Source organism: Durio zibethinus, chromosome 16 (assembly GCF_047325235.1).
Source record: "Durio zibethinus cultivar Kanyao isolate XHJ-2024 chromosome 16, ASM4732523v1, whole genome shotgun sequence".
Lineage (NCBI taxonomy): Eukaryota > Viridiplantae > Streptophyta > Magnoliopsida > Malvales > Malvaceae > Durio > Durio zibethinus.
Genome location: NC_143177.1, coordinates 24,064,443 through 24,085,283, shown reverse-complemented (window position 1 = coordinate 24,085,283; position 20,841 = coordinate 24,064,443). Strand labels below are relative to the sequence as shown.

The 20,841-nt window shown below is 33.5% G+C and overlaps 4 protein-coding genes and 1 pseudogene across 7 annotated transcripts; 2 read left to right on the top strand and 3 right to left on the bottom strand.

Moving 5' to 3' along the window:
• Positions 1-742: 742 nt before the first annotated feature.
• On the bottom strand, positions 743-4,748 carry LOC111297713 (translocon-associated protein subunit alpha-like). 2 transcript variants are annotated; one of them, XM_022892356.2, is made up of 9 exons: positions 4,401-4,734; positions 4,225-4,315; positions 3,481-3,642; positions 3,323-3,373; positions 3,061-3,149; positions 2,095-2,172; positions 1,784-1,987; positions 1,249-1,320; positions 743-1,032 (listed from the first exon to the last, which is right to left on the bottom strand). In XM_022892356.2, exons 2-9 carry the CDS (start codon positions 4,289-4,291, stop codon positions 988-990), a joined length of 768 nt encoding a protein of 255 aa, XP_022748091.2. In that variant the 5' UTR covers positions 4,292-4,315; positions 4,401-4,734; the 3' UTR covers positions 743-987. The 2 variants fall into 2 exon arrangements, with proteins under 2 accessions (XP_022748091.2, XP_089601703.1); XM_089745577.1 differs by lacking the exons at positions 743-1,032; positions 1,249-1,320 and adding an exon at positions 1,461-1,614 and having other exon boundaries at positions 4,225-4,748.
• Positions 4,400-8,640, bottom strand: LOC111297703 (protein XAP5 CIRCADIAN TIMEKEEPER-like; annotated as a pseudogene). The gene is made up of 12 exons (XR_016328788.1): positions 8,170-8,640; positions 7,978-8,043; positions 7,823-7,887; positions 7,631-7,734; positions 6,220-6,298; positions 6,031-6,107; positions 5,872-5,933; positions 5,632-5,763; positions 5,491-5,523; positions 5,176-5,241; positions 5,003-5,077; positions 4,400-4,871 (listed from the first exon to the last, which is right to left on the bottom strand). The product of XR_016328788.1 is annotated as a protein XAP5 CIRCADIAN TIMEKEEPER-like (transcript).
• Positions 8,641-11,472: 2,832 nt separating this feature from the next.
• On the top strand, positions 11,473-13,740 carry LOC111298732 (transcription factor bHLH121-like). The gene is made up of 5 exons (XM_022893459.2): positions 11,473-11,814; positions 11,898-12,013; positions 12,411-12,538; positions 12,637-13,104; positions 13,211-13,740. The coding sequence occupies exons 2-5, from the start codon at positions 11,914-11,916 to the stop codon at positions 13,379-13,381; spliced, it is 867 nt and encodes a 288-aa protein (XP_022749194.2). The 5' UTR covers positions 11,473-11,814; positions 11,898-11,913; the 3' UTR covers positions 13,382-13,740.
• Positions 13,741-14,413: 673 nt separating this feature from the next.
• Positions 14,414-18,498, top strand: LOC111297660 (triosephosphate isomerase, chloroplastic-like). Of its 2 annotated transcripts, XM_022892324.2 has the most exons (9): positions 14,414-14,893; positions 15,177-15,203; positions 15,915-15,984; positions 16,273-16,396; positions 17,118-17,202; positions 17,315-17,447; positions 17,577-17,750; positions 17,972-18,054; positions 18,181-18,498. In XM_022892324.2, exons 1-9 carry the CDS (start codon positions 14,723-14,725, stop codon positions 18,235-18,237), a joined length of 924 nt encoding a protein of 307 aa, XP_022748059.2. In that variant the 5' UTR covers positions 14,414-14,722; the 3' UTR covers positions 18,238-18,498. The 2 variants fall into 2 exon arrangements, with proteins under 2 accessions (XP_022748059.2, XP_022748065.2); XM_022892330.2 differs by lacking the exon at positions 15,177-15,203 and having other exon boundaries at positions 14,612-14,893.
• A 971-nt stretch (positions 18,499-19,469) lies between these two features.
• Positions 19,470-20,351, bottom strand: LOC111297691 (uncharacterized). The gene has a single exon (XM_022892339.2). It carries the CDS (start codon positions 20,234-20,236, stop codon positions 19,850-19,852), a length of 387 nt encoding a protein of 128 aa, XP_022748074.1. The 5' UTR covers positions 20,237-20,351; the 3' UTR covers positions 19,470-19,849.
• Between the last annotated feature and the right edge of the window lie 490 nt (positions 20,352-20,841).

Here is a 20,841-nt window from a genome sequence, read left to right as displayed (position 1 = left end):
TTGTCCACAATCAAACAATGACGTGATAAAATTGCTAAATTATATGTAGGGTTTAGATATTCAGGTAATATTTTTGACAAGAGTCATGACTTGAGCAGGTCATTAACAGATAATCCAACGGCCATTTTTAATTGTTATGGTGCATGGCCAGCCTTCACCATCAAAGATGTGTCCCCGAATGGGGTTTTTTGCTGCATGTAGATGGCCATAATGCCGCAAATTTAGGTTATAAGAGTTGAAAACACCTTCCAACCAATAGGTACGACTACTAGTACTAGTATTAATATTTAGGTTAAAATTGTGAATTGACGGTCGAACTTAAAGACCTATTTTGAGGGTGCTTTATGAATTTCAATTTAGCCTATATAATTAAGCAGAATAAAAAAAATTCGAGAAACGATAAAATGTTAAATTTTTAATTTCAGTTATCAAAATTTAAATCATTACAGATAAAAAAAAATACAAAAAATTCTCAAACAAAAGGGTGATGGTGTACTTTGCAAGTTGGTTGTTCTGGTAGATTTGACTGCCTTTCCAAACAAAGAAAATGGAATTTTGTAAAAGAGCTTGACAAGGGAATTTAATGACCACGATCAGATATCGTGGAACCTGACAATTGTAAGCAGTGAAAGTAACGGAGAAAGTAACCGACAAGGATATTTAACACACCACATTGTTCGAAGTTTCTACTTTTGGTACGTACGAGAATGACCTTGCTGGCTTGAAGCAGGAAAATATCATGTGATCTGGAAAAATTCCTCGAGTTCAATAAAATGTATCATTCTGTCTCATATCATAGTTTTTCAAAAAGGCCCGATTCCAGCATCCTCAAGAAAATAAAAATGTAAAAAAAAAAATCTTTCAAATGCTACAACAGCAAGGTATGTCTTTTCCTGGCCTAATTCTCAAACTACTCGTGCCTTCACTTAGAATTTCCAAATGCCTAGCATGAGTTACAATAGCCTGCACTTCACAGGCACTGCCCATCTACTTCTTCTTTAATTTGGAAGCAGACTGAGTGTAAGCAGTTCCCTATAATTTAGGACAGCCAAAACAGGAAATTATCAGCAACACTCCAACAGAGTTCGTTAATAGTTAATATAGCCTGCAATGAACTCATGATATTCTATATTTAAAAGAAGTCCTAAACAGATATGAGCAGTCAGGGGTGAAAGGAGTGAAAAGAAAAACAAAGCCAACAGCATTGGAAATTTTTGGGAAGTGATGATGCATAAGCCAAGCCATAACCTGAAGCCATTCATCCAATGAGGCATCAGTAGTCCCAGTTCCGACTTCCACCTTTGTAGCCCTCTTAGTTTTCTAGCAAAAGATGCAAAAGATTAAAGGCAAACATATTAGCTTTATTCCACAAAAGAAACATAAGAAGCATGTATATAGATACAAGCACTGATCCCTCTGGCTCTCTCTCTCTCTCCTTACAAGTGTCCATGCCACAATAAAGTAGCATTGCAAGTGGAAACTTTCTTCAATGTAAGAACAAAAATCACAAATATTGAACATTCCCAGCTCAACAGCTTGCTGACAATTTGAAATAGCTCATTAATGCTAGAACAATGTAGATTTTCCTCAATGTATACATGGATGTGAACGTTTCTGAGAGAGATCCAACAATATTTTCTATCAGCAAAAAGCCTTGTTAGATTGGATCTTATAATTACTAGCTTCAAACACGAGTTAATCGTGTCTCATGCATACTGCATTGTCGTACATAGTTACTGGAGTAAATTAATATAATAACTGCAAGGTGACACAATTAGAATACCTTGGAGATACGTTGAAATTGACCATGAAGCCATAAACCAAAGAGAACAAGAAGTGCTATCCCAAGGGTAACAAGAAAAACAGACTCAACACTGAGGAAACCACCAGCCTCAATAACTTCAATGGTACCATTATAGAATGTATTTTGGTATGGGTGCTGGTCAATATCATAAACAATTGTACCCACAAGATCAAAAGTTCCAGGCTGCATCAAAGTTCTAGACGTGTAAGCTTAACTGCAATACTGTCCTTCTCACAAAAAAATAACTTATATAAAGTTCTAAGCATAAAATCCCCAGAGTAAGCATTTACCTGTAAGAACTTGCTAACAGCAAATATGTAAGGGAAAGTGGCTTGTGCTGAAGGGGGTACAGATGCATTGTTAAAGGCCTACATTAAGATAGACATTTTCAATTACAAAATCTACAAGCAAATGTCACAAGGCAGTTTCAATCCAACAACATAGGGTGTAAAACTCCAAGATAACAACTTTGCAGCAACAGGAAGCTCAAGATCTTTTTTAAATAATGCCACAAGCATTTGATAACAAAGAATGGAAAAAAAAAAAACCCCCTCAAAACTTAAACCACAGAATAGTCAAAACCAGCTGCACAGCATTATATTTGCAGAGTGACCAATTAGAGCATGAATGTCTAAACTGTGTCTACATGCTCAGTCTCTGATCTTAATATTATTCTAAGGTCTACAATAAACAGTTAAAGATACAGCAAAATGTACATTAGTGCCAAACTCTCTGCTGTTGTTTCGTCAACTGAGATATAACATCTCAACACAATTTCAACATACATCCATCATATTAATCAGCCTTGGCTAAATTAATCAACTCCACTATAACTGTTAAAACTGATTAAAGTGGGTAAGCAGTTGCAACGGGAACATAAACTAATCTGTCATATTGCATAAAACTCATATTATTGGCCAAATGTTTGACAATGGATATTTAAAACATTCAATAAAGATACAACTCAACAAGAGAACATACAAGATTCAATGTCTTTCACTTTGTAGACAACATAGGCTAAGCAAACAAACATGAAAATGATCTAGATTCCAGAAGAACAAACTCAATGTATATTTAATTTTTGTTTATAAAGACAAAAGGGCAAGATATTCAATTATGCAAAGTTGAAATTGGGAAATAATAGAAATTAATCAAAATGAAACTGAACTAATTAATCATGAGTATTTTAAAATTTTAACTAGTACAATGTATTTGAAAATTTTAACCAGCAGAATATTAAGAAAACCTATGATTACCTGTGCTGTAAGATTTTGAACAAGCATACGATGATCAAAAGGGAGATGAACACTGGCTTTGACAGCAATGACATTCACAGGTGACTCCCCTGCAATTTAAATAAGTTAAGCAAATGAGAGAAGGAACACCACATGGCTAACGAAAAAGAGGCAGGCATTTAAGCATAACCACTGCAAGACGGATAAATTAAACCTATTCAACACATTACATCACATTTCACTGTAAAACAAGCCAGTAATGTTGTGAAGACGAATTAATTACCAACATTTTCCATCCCAACAAGGAGTTCTGTCTCTTCTCCAGCGACAACCACTGCCAAAGAAAAAAAAGGATAGCCGTAAGCAATCAAATAAAAATTCACATCACTCTCAAAATCATAAAACATCAAAATCCCACATGCAGCATCAAAAAGTTCTTACATTTGGCGCTATTTTTGGGGAAAACGCAGACAGTTTCAACACCTGGAGCTGGGCCAAAATTCCCATCACTAAAATCCTGAACATCCTCACCAACAATCCCAAGATCACCTCCTTCAACAGCTTCTGCAACATCTGCCTCTGATTCTAATTGACACCTAGCAACTATCACACAAAAGAAAATTCATGCCTTATCGTAATTTAGAAACAACATTGACAATTTATTTATTAATTTATGAGATACAAAACGTAAACAAAAATTAAAGCAACAAACAAATTCAACATCTAGAATGTCATAGAAAAGGACATCCAAGTACTTGAAAAGCACTCTTTTTAGTTGCCTTTTGTTAGAGGAAAAAGGAAAGCTAAACAGAACTTTCAAAAGGCACTAAAGTAACAATAAGAAATGTTATCAAAAGGATGCCCAAGCTTTTTCCAAACAAATAAAAATGGAAAAGAAATCTACTGAAATTTTAAGGCCACGCAATGCAACCGTGAATTTGAAAACAAAGAAATCACTTCGAATTCCCACTATCGAACCATAAATCAAGAGAAACACATCAATCTCACATGGATTTAACTGTAAAGACATAAAACGAATCGAATTGCATATCATTTCAACAGAGCAGAACAATCGCAGTAAACAAGGAAGCAGAAATTCGAAAAAAAAAAATCGAAGCATAAATAGCTACTTATAGAGGTTAAGTTACTGTGAATAGATCTAGATCTGGGAAATAATTGACGAACCTTGAAGGAGAGGAGAAACGAGGAGGAGCAGAGCTAAGAAGAAAACCCTGAAATTTATCATCGCCATTTGCGAGAGTTTTTTTTCTTTTTCCTTCAAAAAATTAATGAAAAAAAAATGAAATGATCGGCGTGCGAGAAAAGGAAAAATAATAAAGACTGGAACTTCCGATGCCTACAAATAACTGAGAGCCGAACACACAGACAGACCAAGCCAAACGTTGACTCTTCGGTCAATGGCGTCCTTATATAACACTACCACTGCTTGTTCGTTCATTCGTGCTCCACGGTGTCGTTTTGGAGTCCTGAGAAACAAGATGATGACGGTATCGTTTTCTGGTTCTAAATGATTTTGATTTATCCACGACTAAATTACAATTATATTTTCTGTTTTTTTTAGAGTTCCTAAAAATCAAGCAACCCATATATTCCATCATCAACTTTTAAATCTCTAAAAGATCTAATATAAATAATAAAGATACAAAATGAAGCCCCAAGGCAATGGCAACAGATAACAGTAAATCATCTGTTTGTAGGAAAAAAAAAAATTTTTTTGTTAAAAGAAATAAACAAACGGTCCTCCAACGAGCAACGGCTAATCAATCTCCATGGATGGTGTAGCGCTCCCATTTCTTTGTTGGGTCATATATCTGACAAATGACAACTAAAAATTAGTCTTCACTCTTCCCAAATCACAATAATTCTCCTAACAAGCAAAAGCAAACCACACTGGCAACCCGACAAGTATATACAGACGCAAGCACAGAGAGAGACAAAGTACCTCCCATCTTGAAGCAGGGAAGATGTGCTTGTTCTTTTCGTACCAATGCCTCTCCACTACTTTACCAGCATGAGACTGTCAACAACCGGAGAAATGACTTCATTGTATACCACAAAAATCTATGCACTATGTTAACCTCTTCAAGCAAGAATAAGAGGGAGGAAAAACAATACCTCATCCTTCTCAATCGTAGCATCAGCTATCGTTCGCACATCTTCGTGCACATCAAAATGAAAAAGCTGTTTGAAGAAAAGGGTAAACCAAATTAATAAGCAATGGGTGCTAATAAACTCTACAAGACTAAGATTTAGGATGATTTAACAATCTCAAAATGCTTGAACTACTGATGCTAATTTGTTCTTTTCATCATATTCAGAGTTGAATAAAACAATGTTAAACTGCAAAAGATGGAATCACTTGTAACAAGCAATACGTGGCAACTATATGCAGAAGAGTTTATGGAGCAATACGTCACTTTTGCCCCTTGCCTTATTAAAAATCAGTTCGTAGAAGCTATGTTGCTGAACTTTCATAACCATGAAAAGAAATGAAATCAAATTAGTTAACATCCTTTAAACACATTAAACATCGTAGTTGTAATTAAGATCTTGATTTCACATCCAACTCACATGAGGAATGATAAGATCTTCCTTCACATAAAGCAGATTTTCCACAGAAGTTGTTCGAATCTCTCTAAACTCTGGTGCGAGTTGCAGCTGAACTGCTCGAAGGAATTCTCCTATGGTATCACCCTTATGTACCTGAACAACAGAAAAACAGAACCACTTAAAATTATCACTAGATGAGAAAAAAGATGCAGAAAAAAAAAGCATTCAAATTGGTTTTTTTTTTTAGGTAATTTTACTTGCCTGGATCACTCGTCTATGGCCTGCTCCATCCCAGTAGCTGTAAGTAATTTCGAGGAGTTCATCTGAAACACACACACAAAAAAAAAAAAGAAAAACTTGGTCAAGATGCTATATTTCATGCATCCATTTCAAAAAGGAAAATGTCAGAGTAAAACTTACTCTTAATTTGCTCCTGTTCACGAATCCACTATTTCCGCAGCCTTTCCCGCTCAGCTTGCTTCTCTGCCTCCCGTTCACTGAAAGATCATCCTCATCAACCCTAAGCTCAAATGTTAGGTTCAATTCTGCTACAAACACACATGCACGCATGGCACACCAACAGAAACAAACTATAGACAGAGATGTCACCAGTCAGGTAAAAACCTCGTTTCAACTGTGGGATCCTTGCCAAATTTTCCACGAGTAAACCTCTTTGGTTCTGATCTTTCTGCGTAAAGCATAATGGAAGCTACCATCTTGAGTCTTCCATATGAAAGAATCAACAATGAAGTTTTAAGTCTCTAGAAAGTAAACAACAGTGAAATTTGTATATTTAACAAAAAATGCAAAAATGCCATCCTATGTCCAACCTTATATAGCAAAGAACAGGATCTCAAAAAATCAAACTGTAGTTCACAGCAGTGACAAAATAATTAGGTTAAATAATAGTGAAAAATCGATACATAAATCATTCTAGAGAAAACCCAGCATGCAAATGAAAAGCAGTTATTATCTATGATTGACTGAAATTCAATTACCCAAGGATAGAAAGCCAATGCCACCTAGGCAACATTCTCAGAAAGAATGACATCAAGTCAATAGAAAAACAATCTATAACAGCTGGCATGACAGCCCACAACAACAAAGAAAGGACTCAAAAGGTAGTTACTGTTTATAATGCAACAAAACTTCATGCTCCTATGCTAATCCTCCATGTTCATTGACCCAATGATCCATATAGACTAAATTCTTCACGATGGGAACCAATCTGTGGCTCAGAAAAAATATTAAAAAATTAGTTGCAATCCTGGAAATATGAAAGAAACTAAAACACCATTTTTGGGAAGACAAAATGGTCCTTGACGACAACTCGCAAAACAATCCCCTTTACCAACTCCAATTAGTAATCAACCTAGTCTATCCACAGACTACTTGATTACCACTTTGCCATACAAATGTTAAGACAAAAAACTCTAGATCTCAGCACACTATAGATAAGTGGAACAATCGAGCACACGATAACAAGTTTTGATTTGGTAAAATTTTATAAGACCAATTTGCATATTGAAGATACAACATTTGTAAATTAGGGTCATGTATGACGCATAAGATGATGGATAGGATAGGATAATAATCATCCTATACTATGTTTGGTTCATTTCTAAGAAAAGGGATAGGATTGTAAGGAAGATTAACTAGCATCTTGGTATAGAATGATTCAATCCTCCCAAAGTGAAGGGGATTATTTTTAATTCATGGGATTGAACTTACATGTCCTATTATACCCTTAAAAATTACATCAATAATTTAAACTGTACAAACTTAGAGGAAGGATAATTTTGACCAATAAATAAATTATCCTATCCTAATCCTTGAATACATCAAACACAAGATAGTATAACATTATTTAATCTAATGCTAACCATAATATCATCTTATCCTGTCTTATCATAATCTTATTTACCAAAAACACCCTAGATACAAACAAATTATATTGCAACTAACATAAATCTATTACTATGATGTTTTTAAGTGTAAGAGAAAACAGATAAATTCTCACTGTTTTGGACATCGCTTCCATTCTCCATATCATCTGCAAAAGATAGTCGAGAATTCCCCTTAACCTTCCTGTTTCTACGCTTTTGCAACTGAAGCTCTTCCTCCCTATAGCATTAAGATGATAACATATTAACTAAATAAAGAAGAAAAAAAGATCCACAGAAAAATATAACAAATTATATATGCAATTTACTGTTGTTGAAGCTTGTGGAGTTTCTCCTTCTCTTCCTGTTCGATTTTGTTTCGGATATTAACTCTCTGTCAAAGGTATCAATAACAATTCGCTTTAGGCACCTTATTTTGATAAGCATAAACACAATGGAATGAACAATTAAGAGAGTAAATTACCTTCTCGACATATTGCTCTCCTGTAACCAAACCAACAGTTTCCTTCTTAAATGCAGTCTCAAGAATCTGAAGAAACAAACAAAACGGAAAAGAAAGATGAATGAAATGAAACTAACAGATTTCGAAGAGGAAAAAGGGAAAAAAAGAAAACCCTAGGGTTGCAAATTACAAGGGAAAAGAAAGGAGATGAACCTCGGAAGTGCTTGAGCCGAATTGGAGGAGACCAGGTTGGGCCTTAGCGGAGGCGGACTTGGTTTTAAGCTCTTGGATTTTGCGGCGCTCGGCTTCTCTCTGCTTCTCCAGACGTCGGATCCTCACCGCATCTTGGGCCGTGCCCACGTACCCGTCTCCCATCCCCGACATCTTCGGTTTCTTTTGCCTTTTCTTCCCCTCGCTTTTCGGGGTTAACGCCTCTCTCAACCGCTTTTCTTCCCTTCAGAGGAAGAAAGAATTAACCGCCGACTTTAAAAAACCGCCAATTTTTTTATGTTTTCAATGGAATTTTTATTTTTTTTATATGAAATATCAAAATTTTTTTAAAGTTCTTTCAGTAGTATCACTTAATTATCATTTAATTTTATCAAAAATTTGCACATTTCAACCAAAAAATAACTAATTGCAATAAATATATATTTTGTACATAGGAGATGGTCGTATTTTTTGAGCCAAATGTACATTGGAAATGAGAAAAATCAATAACACATTAGTAGAATTTAAAAGAACTACTCTTATGTCCGCTCATAATATGGGTTAAATAAATAATTAATTAAATGTTAATATAATATTTAAAAATAAATATTATATAATATTTATATTATAATTAATTATACTTTTGGTATGTCAACCCTTAAAAAATGAACAATTTGATATATGAATAAAAATAAAACATATAATTTATAACTTAAATTTTTAAATAATATATTATTTTAATTTTAATTTTAATATTATTAACTTAATTTATTTATATGATTCGTAATAAAATAATTTTGTTATATGTATGTTATCATATATAATATTATAAAACATATATAAAAACCTAATAAGATCTACTTATGTAAACGTTGAGATGAGTAATTATTGATACATAAAATAATTTTAAATAATTTTATTTAATCAATTATTTAATTTTTTAAAAATTTAAAATTTTATATTTATCCAAAATTTTCAAAGTATATAAGTTTTATCATAATTTAAACTTGAAAAAATATATCACATATCTCACTTTTATCATGTATATGAAATACAAAATTCAAATAATTTTTAAAAATATGAATAATAAAAAATCATATATTGTATAAATCAATATTCATATAAATTTAAAATATTAAAGTTTATGCTTAAACCATTATTATTTATCAATTTTTTATTTTTATTTTTTTATAATTAAAAATAAATGTGAAAGATATTCTATCTCAATTTAAAATTGTATGCATATTTAAATTTAAAATTAGACTAATCTCTTTTATCTTAATTCAAACTTAAATTTGGATAAACTACATTTTAAAAAATTTTAAAAATTTAAAAATTAAATAATTATCAAATATATATTTATAATTTCTTCTCACAATCAATATTTTATTATTTATAAAAGATAAAGCAATTATATATTCGTTATAAAAGTTTGATATGATAAAGTTTCAAAATTAAATATGAAAAAGTATTTCACGATATATCGCATGTGTAAATCTTAGTTTTCATATTAAAATAATATACGTAATTATAAATAAGATATTGACTTTTTCATTGAGATTTATATGTAATTTTATTTTTATACTTCAAAGCTTTCATAATGCTTATTTAAATTCTTTCATAATAATTTATACATTATAGGCTTTTGTAATTTTAAATTACAAATTATAAATGATTAGGAATATTTTTATTATCTATATACAATATAAAAATTAGTATAAATTAAAATTTTAAATTAAAAAAATATAATAAAAATTTTCATGTATGGTACAAGTAAGAAAAACTAGTTTGTTAAATAAAAATGTTAGATATGTTGTAAAAATTTTAATGTGGATCTCATGTGACAAAAAACAATTAACCAATTCTAAATAATTTTTAGGGTTAAGGTAAAAATATATATTTTAAATTTATATTAAACAAATATGTTGATAGCATGTGTAATGAACATTTAACTTAATAATATTCGTCAAACGTAGCATAAATAACTTGATATAATTAACGATAGTAGAATTTGTATTAATATGATATATAATTTAAAAGTTTATAACGTAAATTATACATTATTTGAAAATTTAAGATGCAAATTACATTTTATTTTTTCATGTATTAATGTATGCATTTTTTTCAAAATTCAAATATCAGTATTGTAATTAACTCTTTATATTAATATTAAAATATCTAATTGAAATGATATCATGAATCAAGTGAAGAATAAACACCAATTGGATTAATAAATTTGCTTAAAAACTAAATTAAAGATATAAAAATGAAATTCAATTAAAGATACTAATATCTCTTACTTTTAAAAACCTCATATATCTGAAATCAAATATATTTTTTTTTTCAAATCACTTTTTTTTTCATCCATATTGTGGGTGTATAATATTTTCATAAAAATTATTATCCAATATTGAAATTTATCACTTTAATTTTATTTTATTGAAATTTACTTTTATAAAAGTTATTTTTTATGAAATTTATTATGCTTAAATCAACTGATCAACAATCAACTTAATCAAAGTTTGGTTAATATAATCATACATTCAGGTCACTCAGATAAGACACACCTAGACAATTACATCACCTACTATTAGAAAAATGACTTGCCATTCATCCAACGAATGATTCACCTAAAATCACATTAATAATTTATCAAAATAGTCACTTCAAAATTAATCACTTATCATCAAATTTATCCGAAATCATTAAATACAACTCACACTTATCTAAAATCATTAAATTTGACTCACATAAATCATCGTTAAATTTCACATAGACATCCCATTAACCGTAAAGTGTTTCGGTAAAGTTACAATCCCTTAATCTTATATATAAGATAATTGAAGACTAATTATGTAACAAAGTAACAAGAAGAATAAGAATACATAATCCTACTACATACTATGAGGTTATTTCCAATGAAACTTTTCTCATATATTTTATAATTTTCATATTTTTTACTTTTTTTATCCTATCTCACATACAATATTGATTTGAGCGGCAGACTATATCTCAAAATTACAATTCCAACACCCCTTAACAGTGTTATTTGATTGTAAATTCAAACTGTTTTTACCTTTAACCTCATCTCCTCTTTTCAGATAAAATATTAAAAAACATCATCAATAAAATTAAAATTGATTAAAATAAAAATATAATATAGAAATTCAACATTAATACCTTTAATTATATTTTATTATTGTAATTTTAGTTTGACATTTAAATAAATTTATCAATTAAATTGGTACCACCACTTGTTGCGTTAACATTATATTATATATTCTTTAATATTATAGATCGATTATTATGGACAAAAAAAGGGTTAAAGTTTTGTTTTTGTTTTTTTTATTTTTTTTCTTAAATTCCTGTGGGTCCCAAAACGACGTAATGTTTGGGTTCCGATGGGTTTTTCGGTCGTGGATTTCCGGTCAACAAAGGCAAAATAAGCAAAAGAAAAGGAGAAAGAGACATCGATAAGAAATCGTCAAGCGACTCACCGGTCATTCAGTTTCAAACAATCGATCAACTCAAAACCAATGCTGCTTATGTTCAATCAATTCCATCTTCAAATCCTTCCTTCATCGTCTTTCGTCAACCCCACATCGATCCGCTCGTTCCCACCACGACCCGCACTCAACCCAAATCCAGGTTAGGTTTCACTTACATGCGATTTGTTTTATCAATTTTACCTGATTTTAATACTTTTGATTTCATGTCTTTTGCAACCAAAGGGTTGAAGGGGAAGCCATGGATTGCAGCGCCGCGAGAAAGCTGCAAAAGGCTGACCGTGAGAAATTAAGAAGGGACCGTCTCAATGAACATTTTCTTGAGTTGGGAAATATACTTGGTATATTTTTAATTTTCTTTAAAACATTCAATTTTGTAATACTTTTGGTCTATGGAGTTTTATTCGAAGACATGGGTTCTATTTGCATAAGTTCAGTAGTATAATAGGTTTGAGGTGTTGAACTTCATTTCATAATGCCAATACTCATGAAATTTGATTGAAAGAGTGCTGCCAAACACACCCAGTTGTGGGGGCAATGCTAATTTTTTTATGGTATTGTTGGAGAAGGTTGTAGAAATCAAATACAACAAGAATTTACTTGGGTTTTTGCCCAAGTTAGATCCGGCAATGAGGATATTATTGATTGAACTTGTTTATAAATTCTAGTTGCTCTTTTTTCTTTTTTAATTTTCCTCGACATTTTGAATGGTCACGGGTATTTGCTTGCATAATGCAGATCCTGATAGGCCCAAAAACGACAAAGCAACTATACTTACCGATACGGTTCAATTGTTGAAGGAGTTAACATCTCAGGTCACCAAGTTAAAAGCAGAATATGCTACGCTGACTGAAGAATCTCGTGAGGTGAGCTTTCAGTATATTTCAATTTGAGGATGGTGCTTAGATTAGCGAAACTCCTTTAATGGAGATCTCAATGTGCTCGTTCCTTTGGTTTGAAGCAGTTGACACAAGAGAAGAATGATCTGAAAGAAGAGAAGGCATCTCTTAAATCTGATATCGATAATCTTAATATTCAGTATCAGCAGAGAGTTAGGTCTATGTTCCCATGGGCAACTGTAGATCACTCAGTTGTCATGACCCCTCCTTATCCTTTCCCAGTACCAATGGTAGTACCTCCTCCAGGAGCTATTCCCATGCAGCCATTCTCATTCTTTGGGAATCAAAATCCCAGGGCCATTCATAACCCCTGCTCCTCTTTTCTTCCATATACGACTCCTAACACCATGGTTGAACAGCAGTCAGCGCAGCATGTTGCTCCACTTGCACAACCAGGCAGTCGGTCCCATGCTTCAGGCAAACGAGATTCAGAATACAAGTCCTCAGGGGAGAGCAAGATTGAAAAAACTGTGGATTCAAATGATGTTGCTACTGACCTTGAGTTAAAAACACCTAGTTCTACATCAGATCAGGTTCGTTTGAGTGTTTTGGATTGGTTTGTAATGGACATAGTATTTCATTATGTTTGTAAAGATAATTGATAGAGAACACAGCTTACCTGTTGGTGCATATGTGCAGGATTTATCATCAGCACAAAGAACGCTGAAGAAATCTTTTAGGAACGAAAACAGTAATACAGAAGGGAGTTATTCAAGTAGGTGTTCTTCATCTCATAATGCACAAGATAGCTCATCCAATAGCGAACTTAGTAGCAGAAAGGCTGATGACCTAGATAGGGGAAAGGATTGACAAATACCAGAGCCAGGTTGTTTCCAACTATACCCCAGTAGTCCTAAATTGCCTACAAACTGAAATCACTCCTCTCATTTCATGAAGGCGCCAAAGAGAATTGCTCTAGTGAAGTAGTTTGAGGCTGGGTTTTGTCCTGTGTCTCTCTTCCTTGAGATGGAAAGGTGGTGACGATCTTCAGTGCCTTCATTTTCTAGTAGGAAAGGTGGTGATGGAAAGGTCTCTCTCAAGTCTGCCATTCTAGTAGGAAAATATCATATGATTGGCTAGGAAACACCTAGATTGCTGGTGTATAGGTCGTAGTTCTATAGAATGTCAATTTCAACTGGTTTATTTAACTCATATGTTGTTTTTGCCAATGCTTCAACCCATGCAATTTCACGCTGTCAGATTGTAACAAAAAAATCGTACGACCATGATCTTGTGAAGAGAGTAGAATATGATATTGAGATTTAAGTCTCGTATCCAAAAGATGTTATCTCTTAAACGCAAATGAATCACCTGAGAGTTCATATTGAATTATAATTTTTTTTTTTGACAAATGTATGATAATTGGGTCATTAATTATTTTGATTTAAGATTTAGCCTATGATTGGATGTAATTGCATCTTTAGTGAAATACAGTCAAGTTTTAACCGCTCTTAATTGAATTTAAATATTAATTTTAATGAGATTTATTTAATATAAATTTTTTATTAAGTTTTGTTAATTATAATTACAATAATTTTTATTATTATTTTAATTTATGAGAATTAATTTCGTCGGATCCGAAAGATGTTTTGATTTTAACAGAAAATAAATCGGCATTTACGGTCCCCAGAACTCGTCACCCCAGATTCGCGAAGATTCAGATCACTTTATCCACGTTCTTCTGCACTTGTGTTAAGCCACGCGGCAGCAGGGGAAGGATTCTCAACGGTAAAAAATGAGAGCTACGAAAATCTAAGCAAACAGTTTAAACGACATCGTCTCCTCCGAGCTTTCAGTTTACGTTGTCAACATGTCTTCTCGTTGAAGGGCAGCGACAACTACGAACTATGAAAGTGTTGATTTTATCGATTCTAACCCCAGCGCTCCCCATTCGCGTACTGTGCAAGTTAGTGACAACAATGATATGATAGATATCCACCAACCCCGCTGGAGCGTGCTTTCGACGCTGTCAAAAGCCACGTGAGCGCGCCATCTGGATCTTTGACAACCCTGCCTGCAATTAAACCATAAACAAAACACAAATCCGAAGCGAACACCACAACTTTAAAAGCTCCTTGCTTTACCCAGCAACAGCCACATAGCCCAAAACTCAACCACACCAAACTAAAGAAACAGCCCCAGTTAGAAGATATGGCAATGGTATCAACATATTGCCCACAGTTCAATGGACTTCGCCGATCATGTCCGAAACTCGACAACGCAGAACCCCAATCTTTTCTTCAACACATCAACTCACAACTCCGTCTCTCCTCTTCTCGCAAACCTTGCAGAGCTGTTATTGCCATGGCCGGCTCTGGAAAGGTACTCTTAAGTATTTTTTTTAGATCTATGTTTAATGTATTTAAGATACTAGAAATAACCCATTGCTTCTCTTTGTCATTAGGTGCTTAAGTGAATGGGAGCTTTTCTTTTCTTTTCTTTTCTTTTTTGCAAATGAATTAATAATTTTGTTGAATTATGGTTTTTTCTTTGTGAAGAATAAGCATGAAGCAAAAGAATTTTCTAAATGCTTTTTGCTAACCTTTATGGTACTAGTAGCTTTTTATCCCTTTATTAATCTTTTATGTTTTTCTTGTACTTGCAGTTCTTTGTTGGGGGTAACTGGAAATGTGTAAGTACCCTTTGTCACGGATATTATGCTGTCTTTATTCTCTATATCAATTCTTGGTTTTCTTCTACTGTCTGTGGTTTGTGTCAAACATTATGCGTTCATTGACTCCATTATGTGTTTGTTAGCATCTCCGCCTACTTGTTATCCGTTATGGCAATGGGGCAGGTCGGGATTGGTTTATGATCCTCAAGTGTGTTTGTTTTCCCTTTTTTAAGTCTTCCTTTAGAGTTTCTGTGGTTATCTGATGTGGAATCTTCTTGCTAAGCTTGTTTAAATAACTCATGTTGCTTAGGTTTGTTACGAACTTAGTGCCAAGTAGACTCTAGCAATTTTCAATTAACTTTTGTGTTTTCATGGTGATTCTGATTTTTTCTCCTTACCTTCCCTCTCCCTTTTTTCTTTTTATTATTTTAATTACGGTATATCAAAGTGTTGTATTGTTATTGTTAATTTTGATGCCTTTTCCAATGATTTATACCTTTCAAAAGTTCATCTCACTCTTTGTAGATTCAGATTCTTCAACGTTGTCATGCACTGCTAAGTGCTAACTCATTTTGTTAATATATTTTTGCATTTTTCCTGTGAATTAGAATTTCACACTGTAATTGTTGTTATGCTGGGTACTGTTTACATGGAACAACATTTGCTTGGCTATTGTATTATTCTCTGGTTTAATTTCCTTTATTGATGATGTAATTCTTGTTCTTTCAGAACGGAACAAAAGACTCTATCACGAAGCTTGTTTCTGACTTAAACAGTGCAAAGTTAGAAACTGATGTTGGTAATTTACAGTCCTTTACTTTGCAATATGTGTTAGATGTTAAATTTATTATGGAACTAGGCTTGGGGTTTATATTGCGAATGGCTAAAAGATTTGCAAACTTTTTGTTGTACTGCCTCAAATGCTACTTCGCATGCTTTCTTTGGAGCAATTTGTCTAATGTTTCTTAATTCTTTTAACTAGAATTTCTTAGTGCATTCTAGATGCCATGTAGTTGTATATTCATGAGGTTCATTGGGATCATGTTAAATATTATGAAGTTTGCTGATATTCATGCTTGTTCGACAGATGTTGTTGTGGCACCTCCCTTTGTCTATCTTGATCAGGTGAACGCCTCATTAACCGATCGAATTGAGGTGTCTGCCCAGAATTCTTGGATTGGAAAAGGAGGGGCTTTCACTGGAGAAATCAGGTTTGCTACCTTTTGGTTGATGAGCCTAAAATGTTAATTCTTCATAGTTTTTTAGCCCTTAACACAGTGATATTGGCTTTTTAGCCCTTATGATGGGAGTATAAAACTACATCATTGCTGAAGTTACATGTAGAAGTGCAATGGACAGAAGACTTAGTGTCTTTTGCAGTTTTGCTGTACTGCTTCATTGTTATCAAGTACCAACATGTGCTCTACTTTTCACTGTGTAATTTCTTTCTTGTGTCAAGGCTAGTGGCTTAACTTTAATCTACGTCTAAAACTATGTTTAAAATATACATGAGTTCAGTTACTTCTGATGCTGTCCCAATGTGCTTAATTTGGTTCCTTGATGCAAGTGGAATATTTGTTCTTGCGGGTGGATGGGTTTCAACTTATTCAGTAATTAAATATATATTTTATCTCCCTTAATGCAACTACTTTTTTTGATTTATTGGGAAAACCAAAACAGAAGTAGTTGTTCCTGTTCCATATCTCTTTCCCAATATCGTTTAAGGTGTGGTAATTTTGTATAGGCTGTTTCAGATTAACAGGGCATCTGTTATTTCATTTGATCTGTTTCTCAAACATAGTAGAAGTTATTTAGTCACCTTCATCTTTTTTGTAGTTGTGGGCATTTATGTCTTCATATACCAACTGGTTTGATTGAGTTATCGTAACGCTTTCTGTGTCTTTAATATGATTCGTCTGATTCTTTCCATAGTGTGGAACAATTGAAAGATATTGGCTGCAAGTGGGTCATTCTTGGGCATTCTGAACGCAGACATGTTATTGGTGAAGATGATCAGGTAAAATTTTAGGCACTTACATTCTTCGGAGGTGTCAAAGGGCATAGCTGTTTGTGCTAATTAATACAAAATATGAAAGATTTAGAACTGACTGAAGATTTGGTGTGTTCAGTTTATAGGAAAGAAGGCTGCTTATGCTTTGAACGAGGGTCTTGGGGTAATAGCCTGTATTGGTGAATTATTAGAAGAAAGAGAAGCAGGCAAAACTTTTGATGTATGTTTCCAGCAACTGAAGTCTTTTGCTGGTAAACTTTCTTGACATTTTTGTGATTTCTGTTACTTTCTTTCCTCATGAATTATCAGTTTAGGTTTATCTTGTGAAGAGTGAAGAGGAATGGACTGTGACCTAGCTCCAATGATTTCATCATTTGCAGATGTTGTACCCAGTTGGGACAATATAGTTATTGCTTATGAGCCTGTATGGGCCATTGGAACTGGTAAGGTGGCGACACCCCAGCAAGCTCAGGAAGTACATGTAGCTGTCCGTGATTGGCTTAAAAAGAATGTTTCAGAGGAAGTTGCATCTAAAACACGTATCATATATGGAGGTAACTTGGATACTATATCATTCGTAGATGTTGTCGCTATGTTCTGATTTATAAGAAGACAGTGCCATCAGACTCTAAAGCTGAAGAGAGCATTGACCATTTATGTTAGGACTAGGGTTGTCAATTACGTCAAGCTTGTGAGAATGTCCTATTTATGTCCTATTTTCCTAGATCAGATGGTCACTCCCTGCAAGCTAATGGATTGTACATCTCTTCTGCAGGGTCCGTGAATGGAAGCAACTGTGTTGAGCTTGCAAAGCAAGAAGATATTGATGGGTTTCTTGTCGGTGGTGCTTCCTTGAAGGTATATTCTCGCAACTCATTCTGTGATAAAATGTAACTATTGTCTGCTTACAAGAGAGCTTAGGATATTGAAATATCAATCACTTGGGGCAGCGCTGATGATTACACTCTGATCTTGATGGTGCAGGGGCCCGAGTTCGCTACAATTGTCAACTCTGTAATATCCAAAAGGGTTGCTGCTTAAATATATAAAGCGGATTAAAGCAACAAATAAAGGACAAAGGGAAGCTAGTTCATGTTGAAGCTTCATGTAACCTATGAGTTAGTCTCTTCCAATGGAGTTTTGATTACTTATTGAGTTCCTTTTTCCCCCAAAATGATAGGAAAAATCTGTTGTTTCTCATGTGCTGCTGATAGTAGAACTCAAATTTAGGCTTTACATGTAAAACATCCGAATCTTTCTAACTTGGGTTTTATGATAAAGTATCGAAACTTATCAACAAAATCAATCTTGTAGACGTTTGACAGCGAAACATGTTCATTTCTCAATTAAAAAAAAATTAGAAAATGTTCTTTTAAAATAATTCAGCGCCCAACAATCAATTCCCCGACCATCTATTATGTGACTTGAATTGGCAACGACCCTACAAGCAGTTGGGATGGATAACGGCTTGATTAACAATGGACCACATGGCCAATGGTGGTAAGTTTGAATGATTGATACATCATTGCTGCCAAGGCTTAAAACCAGAGACAGCTCTTGCACCATGGCTCAAAAACCAGATACAAAGTCCTTGGAATGTTTTTGGTCCTGATTATTCCTCATGCCTCACTCTTCGTTTATTTTAATTCTAGTAATACCTAAAGTTGGTTTAGAAATTGACAAAATTGAATCTGAGTTGATTAAAATTGAAGTGAATCATAAGGATCATGTTCCTCCTGCTAGTTTGTTACAGTTACGTCAGACAAATTGGAAGGCAATGATACTTTCATCAGCAAAAACACTTCAAATGCCTAGACAGGATTCATTTAAATCTGAATAGTTCCACTACTCTGCTTTTGCACTAGGACAGCTAATACATTCTGAAAAGAGATAGATCAGCATTGAACAACATAATAATAGTATTTTTGTTTGATAAAGTATGTTTTGTATTCTCCCTTGTCCTCAAACTTTGAAGAAAGCTACAATTAAGCATGCTTTTGTCTGGCCTTTCCATCATCGTAATGCCCAAGTTATTGTGTGACTAATTCATTGATTTTTTCTTTCTGAACAATTTTTTTTTGTGTATACGATGCTGCAGTTGTAAGTACTGAGATTTGAACTCTCAAAGTTACAGATAACTTATCTTTAGAAATATTAACAAGTTCTAAGCAATCAAGCAATTACCACAAGAAAAGTAGCTAAACTTTGAATCTTGGGCTTCAATAACCATTTCAAACAATTCAAGAAAACTAAACTTCTGCTCAACTGATCAAATACGGTTATCTGGTTTATTCCAGGAAAATTTATCTTGTCTTGGGAACTGAAACAACATAACCTTCAAGGTTAAACCACCTAATTTTCTAAGAATCCAAACTAGGGGCTGATTTTTCAGGAATATGAAAACAAATATATATATGATCAAAAGAATACTACTGCAATATTGATCTATGTGAACTACTTTAACGATCAGAAACTATATATTAAACATGAACCCAAATCCCAAGCTTAAAGCGACTTCTTTTCTATTTTTTAGTGTTATTTAAATACAACTATCTATGCTAGCATACATATTTATCTTCGATCTAATAATCCAACCATAGAACAGAATTTTTTTAGCATAGTTTTTCAATCTATAGTGCTATAGTAAGCACAATCATATCAGCCAGCTCTCACGAAAAACTGACTGATACTGCAACAAAATCAACAGCAACACAATGAAAGCAGCCACGGCCCATGGTGAGCTACCCTCTGAAGGGCGATGGTGAGTCTGGTGGCGACGGTCCCAAGGTGATGAACTAAATGGCATATCAGAAGTTTCCATAGATGACAGCCAACGAACTAAGAGTATTAACACTACTGGTGTGGCAAAAAGTACCCAACTCATTTGCTGCTCCGCAGTTTCCATATCTGATTCATAGTTAACGTACCATGATATTCCAAGAAAGATGGATGTCACCGCTAGGATTAGTAGAACTGGATATGGCAGAGGACTTAAAGAGAATGAATCAAAGATGGAGTCTCCTCTTCTATAGTAGGCCATAAGAGATCTGTGTTTTTCTGGTTTGAGAATTCAAGGAAGGCCCTGTCTATTTATAGCAAAAATGGGTGTCTGATTTGGTGTTTCACAGCTTAAACTAAGCTGTAGCAAGTACTTGTAGGCCGTAGATCTTTTGTTTTTAATATTATCACTTAAAAATAATTATATAAATCATCTGAGTTAAACTTGATACCTGTCTTGTCTAGTTCTTTTCTTGGTTACTTTCTTCATTTTTTTGGATTGGTAACTATCAATATCATGTATCAATCTTGTTTTAAACGTGAAAGGATGTTGATAACCCATGTGAAAATGAAATCATAAATGAAAGATTGGAAATTCCTTTTATTTTCTGAAAATTTTAAAATTTACTATCAAATTCATTTACATGATTTGTTGCAAAAGGTTGAAAGTCTGTAACCCAGGAAACTCAACCATACTTGACTCTGTAAGCTCCATGTACTGAACGCATAGAGTTTGAAAGAAAAAAGAGAAGAAAAGGAGAGCAAAATTTGGACAACCTGAAGCTGTTTTTCTACATTACTGGGAAAATGGTGCTGTCTGGAAATGGTTTGCATCACAAGAATGAATGCCTAAGATGAGAATATAAT

Coding starts and splice junctions, on each gene's coding strand:
- LOC111297660 (XM_022892324.2), top strand. CDS start 14,723: ATGGCAATGGTATCAACATATTGCCCACAGTTCAATGGACTTCGCCGA. Junction 14,894..15,176: donor CCATGGCCGGCTCTGGAAAG/GTACTCTTAAGT, acceptor TTGTACTTGCAG/TTCTTTGTTGGGGGTAACTG. Junction 16,397..17,117: donor GCTTTCACTGGAGAAATCAG/GTTTGCTACCTT, acceptor TTCTTTCCATAG/TGTGGAACAATTGAAAGATA.
- LOC111298732 (XM_022893459.2), top strand. CDS start 11,914: ATGGATTGCAGCGCCGCGAGAAAGCTGCAAAAGGCTGACCGTGAGAAA. Junction 12,539..12,636: donor TGACTGAAGAATCTCGTGAG/GTGAGCTTTCAG, acceptor GGTTTGAAGCAG/TTGACACAAGAGAAGAATGA. Junction 13,105..13,210: donor CTAGTTCTACATCAGATCAG/GTTCGTTTGAGT, acceptor GCATATGTGCAG/GATTTATCATCAGCACAAAG.
- LOC111297691 (XM_022892339.2), bottom strand. CDS start 20,236: ATGGCCTACTATAGAAGAGGAGACTCCATCTTTGATTCATTCTCTTTA.
- LOC111297713 (XM_022892356.2), bottom strand. CDS start 4,291: ATGGCGATGATAAATTTCAGGGTTTTCTTCTTAGCTCTGCTCCTCCTC. Junction 3,643..4,224: donor CGTTTCTCCTCTCCTTCAAG/GTTCGTCAATTA, acceptor TTTGTGTGATAG/TTGCTAGGTGTCAATTAGAA. Junction 2,173..3,060: donor TTCAAAATCTTACAGCACAG/GTAATCATAGGT, acceptor ATCTTAATGTAG/GCCTTTAACAATGCATCTGT.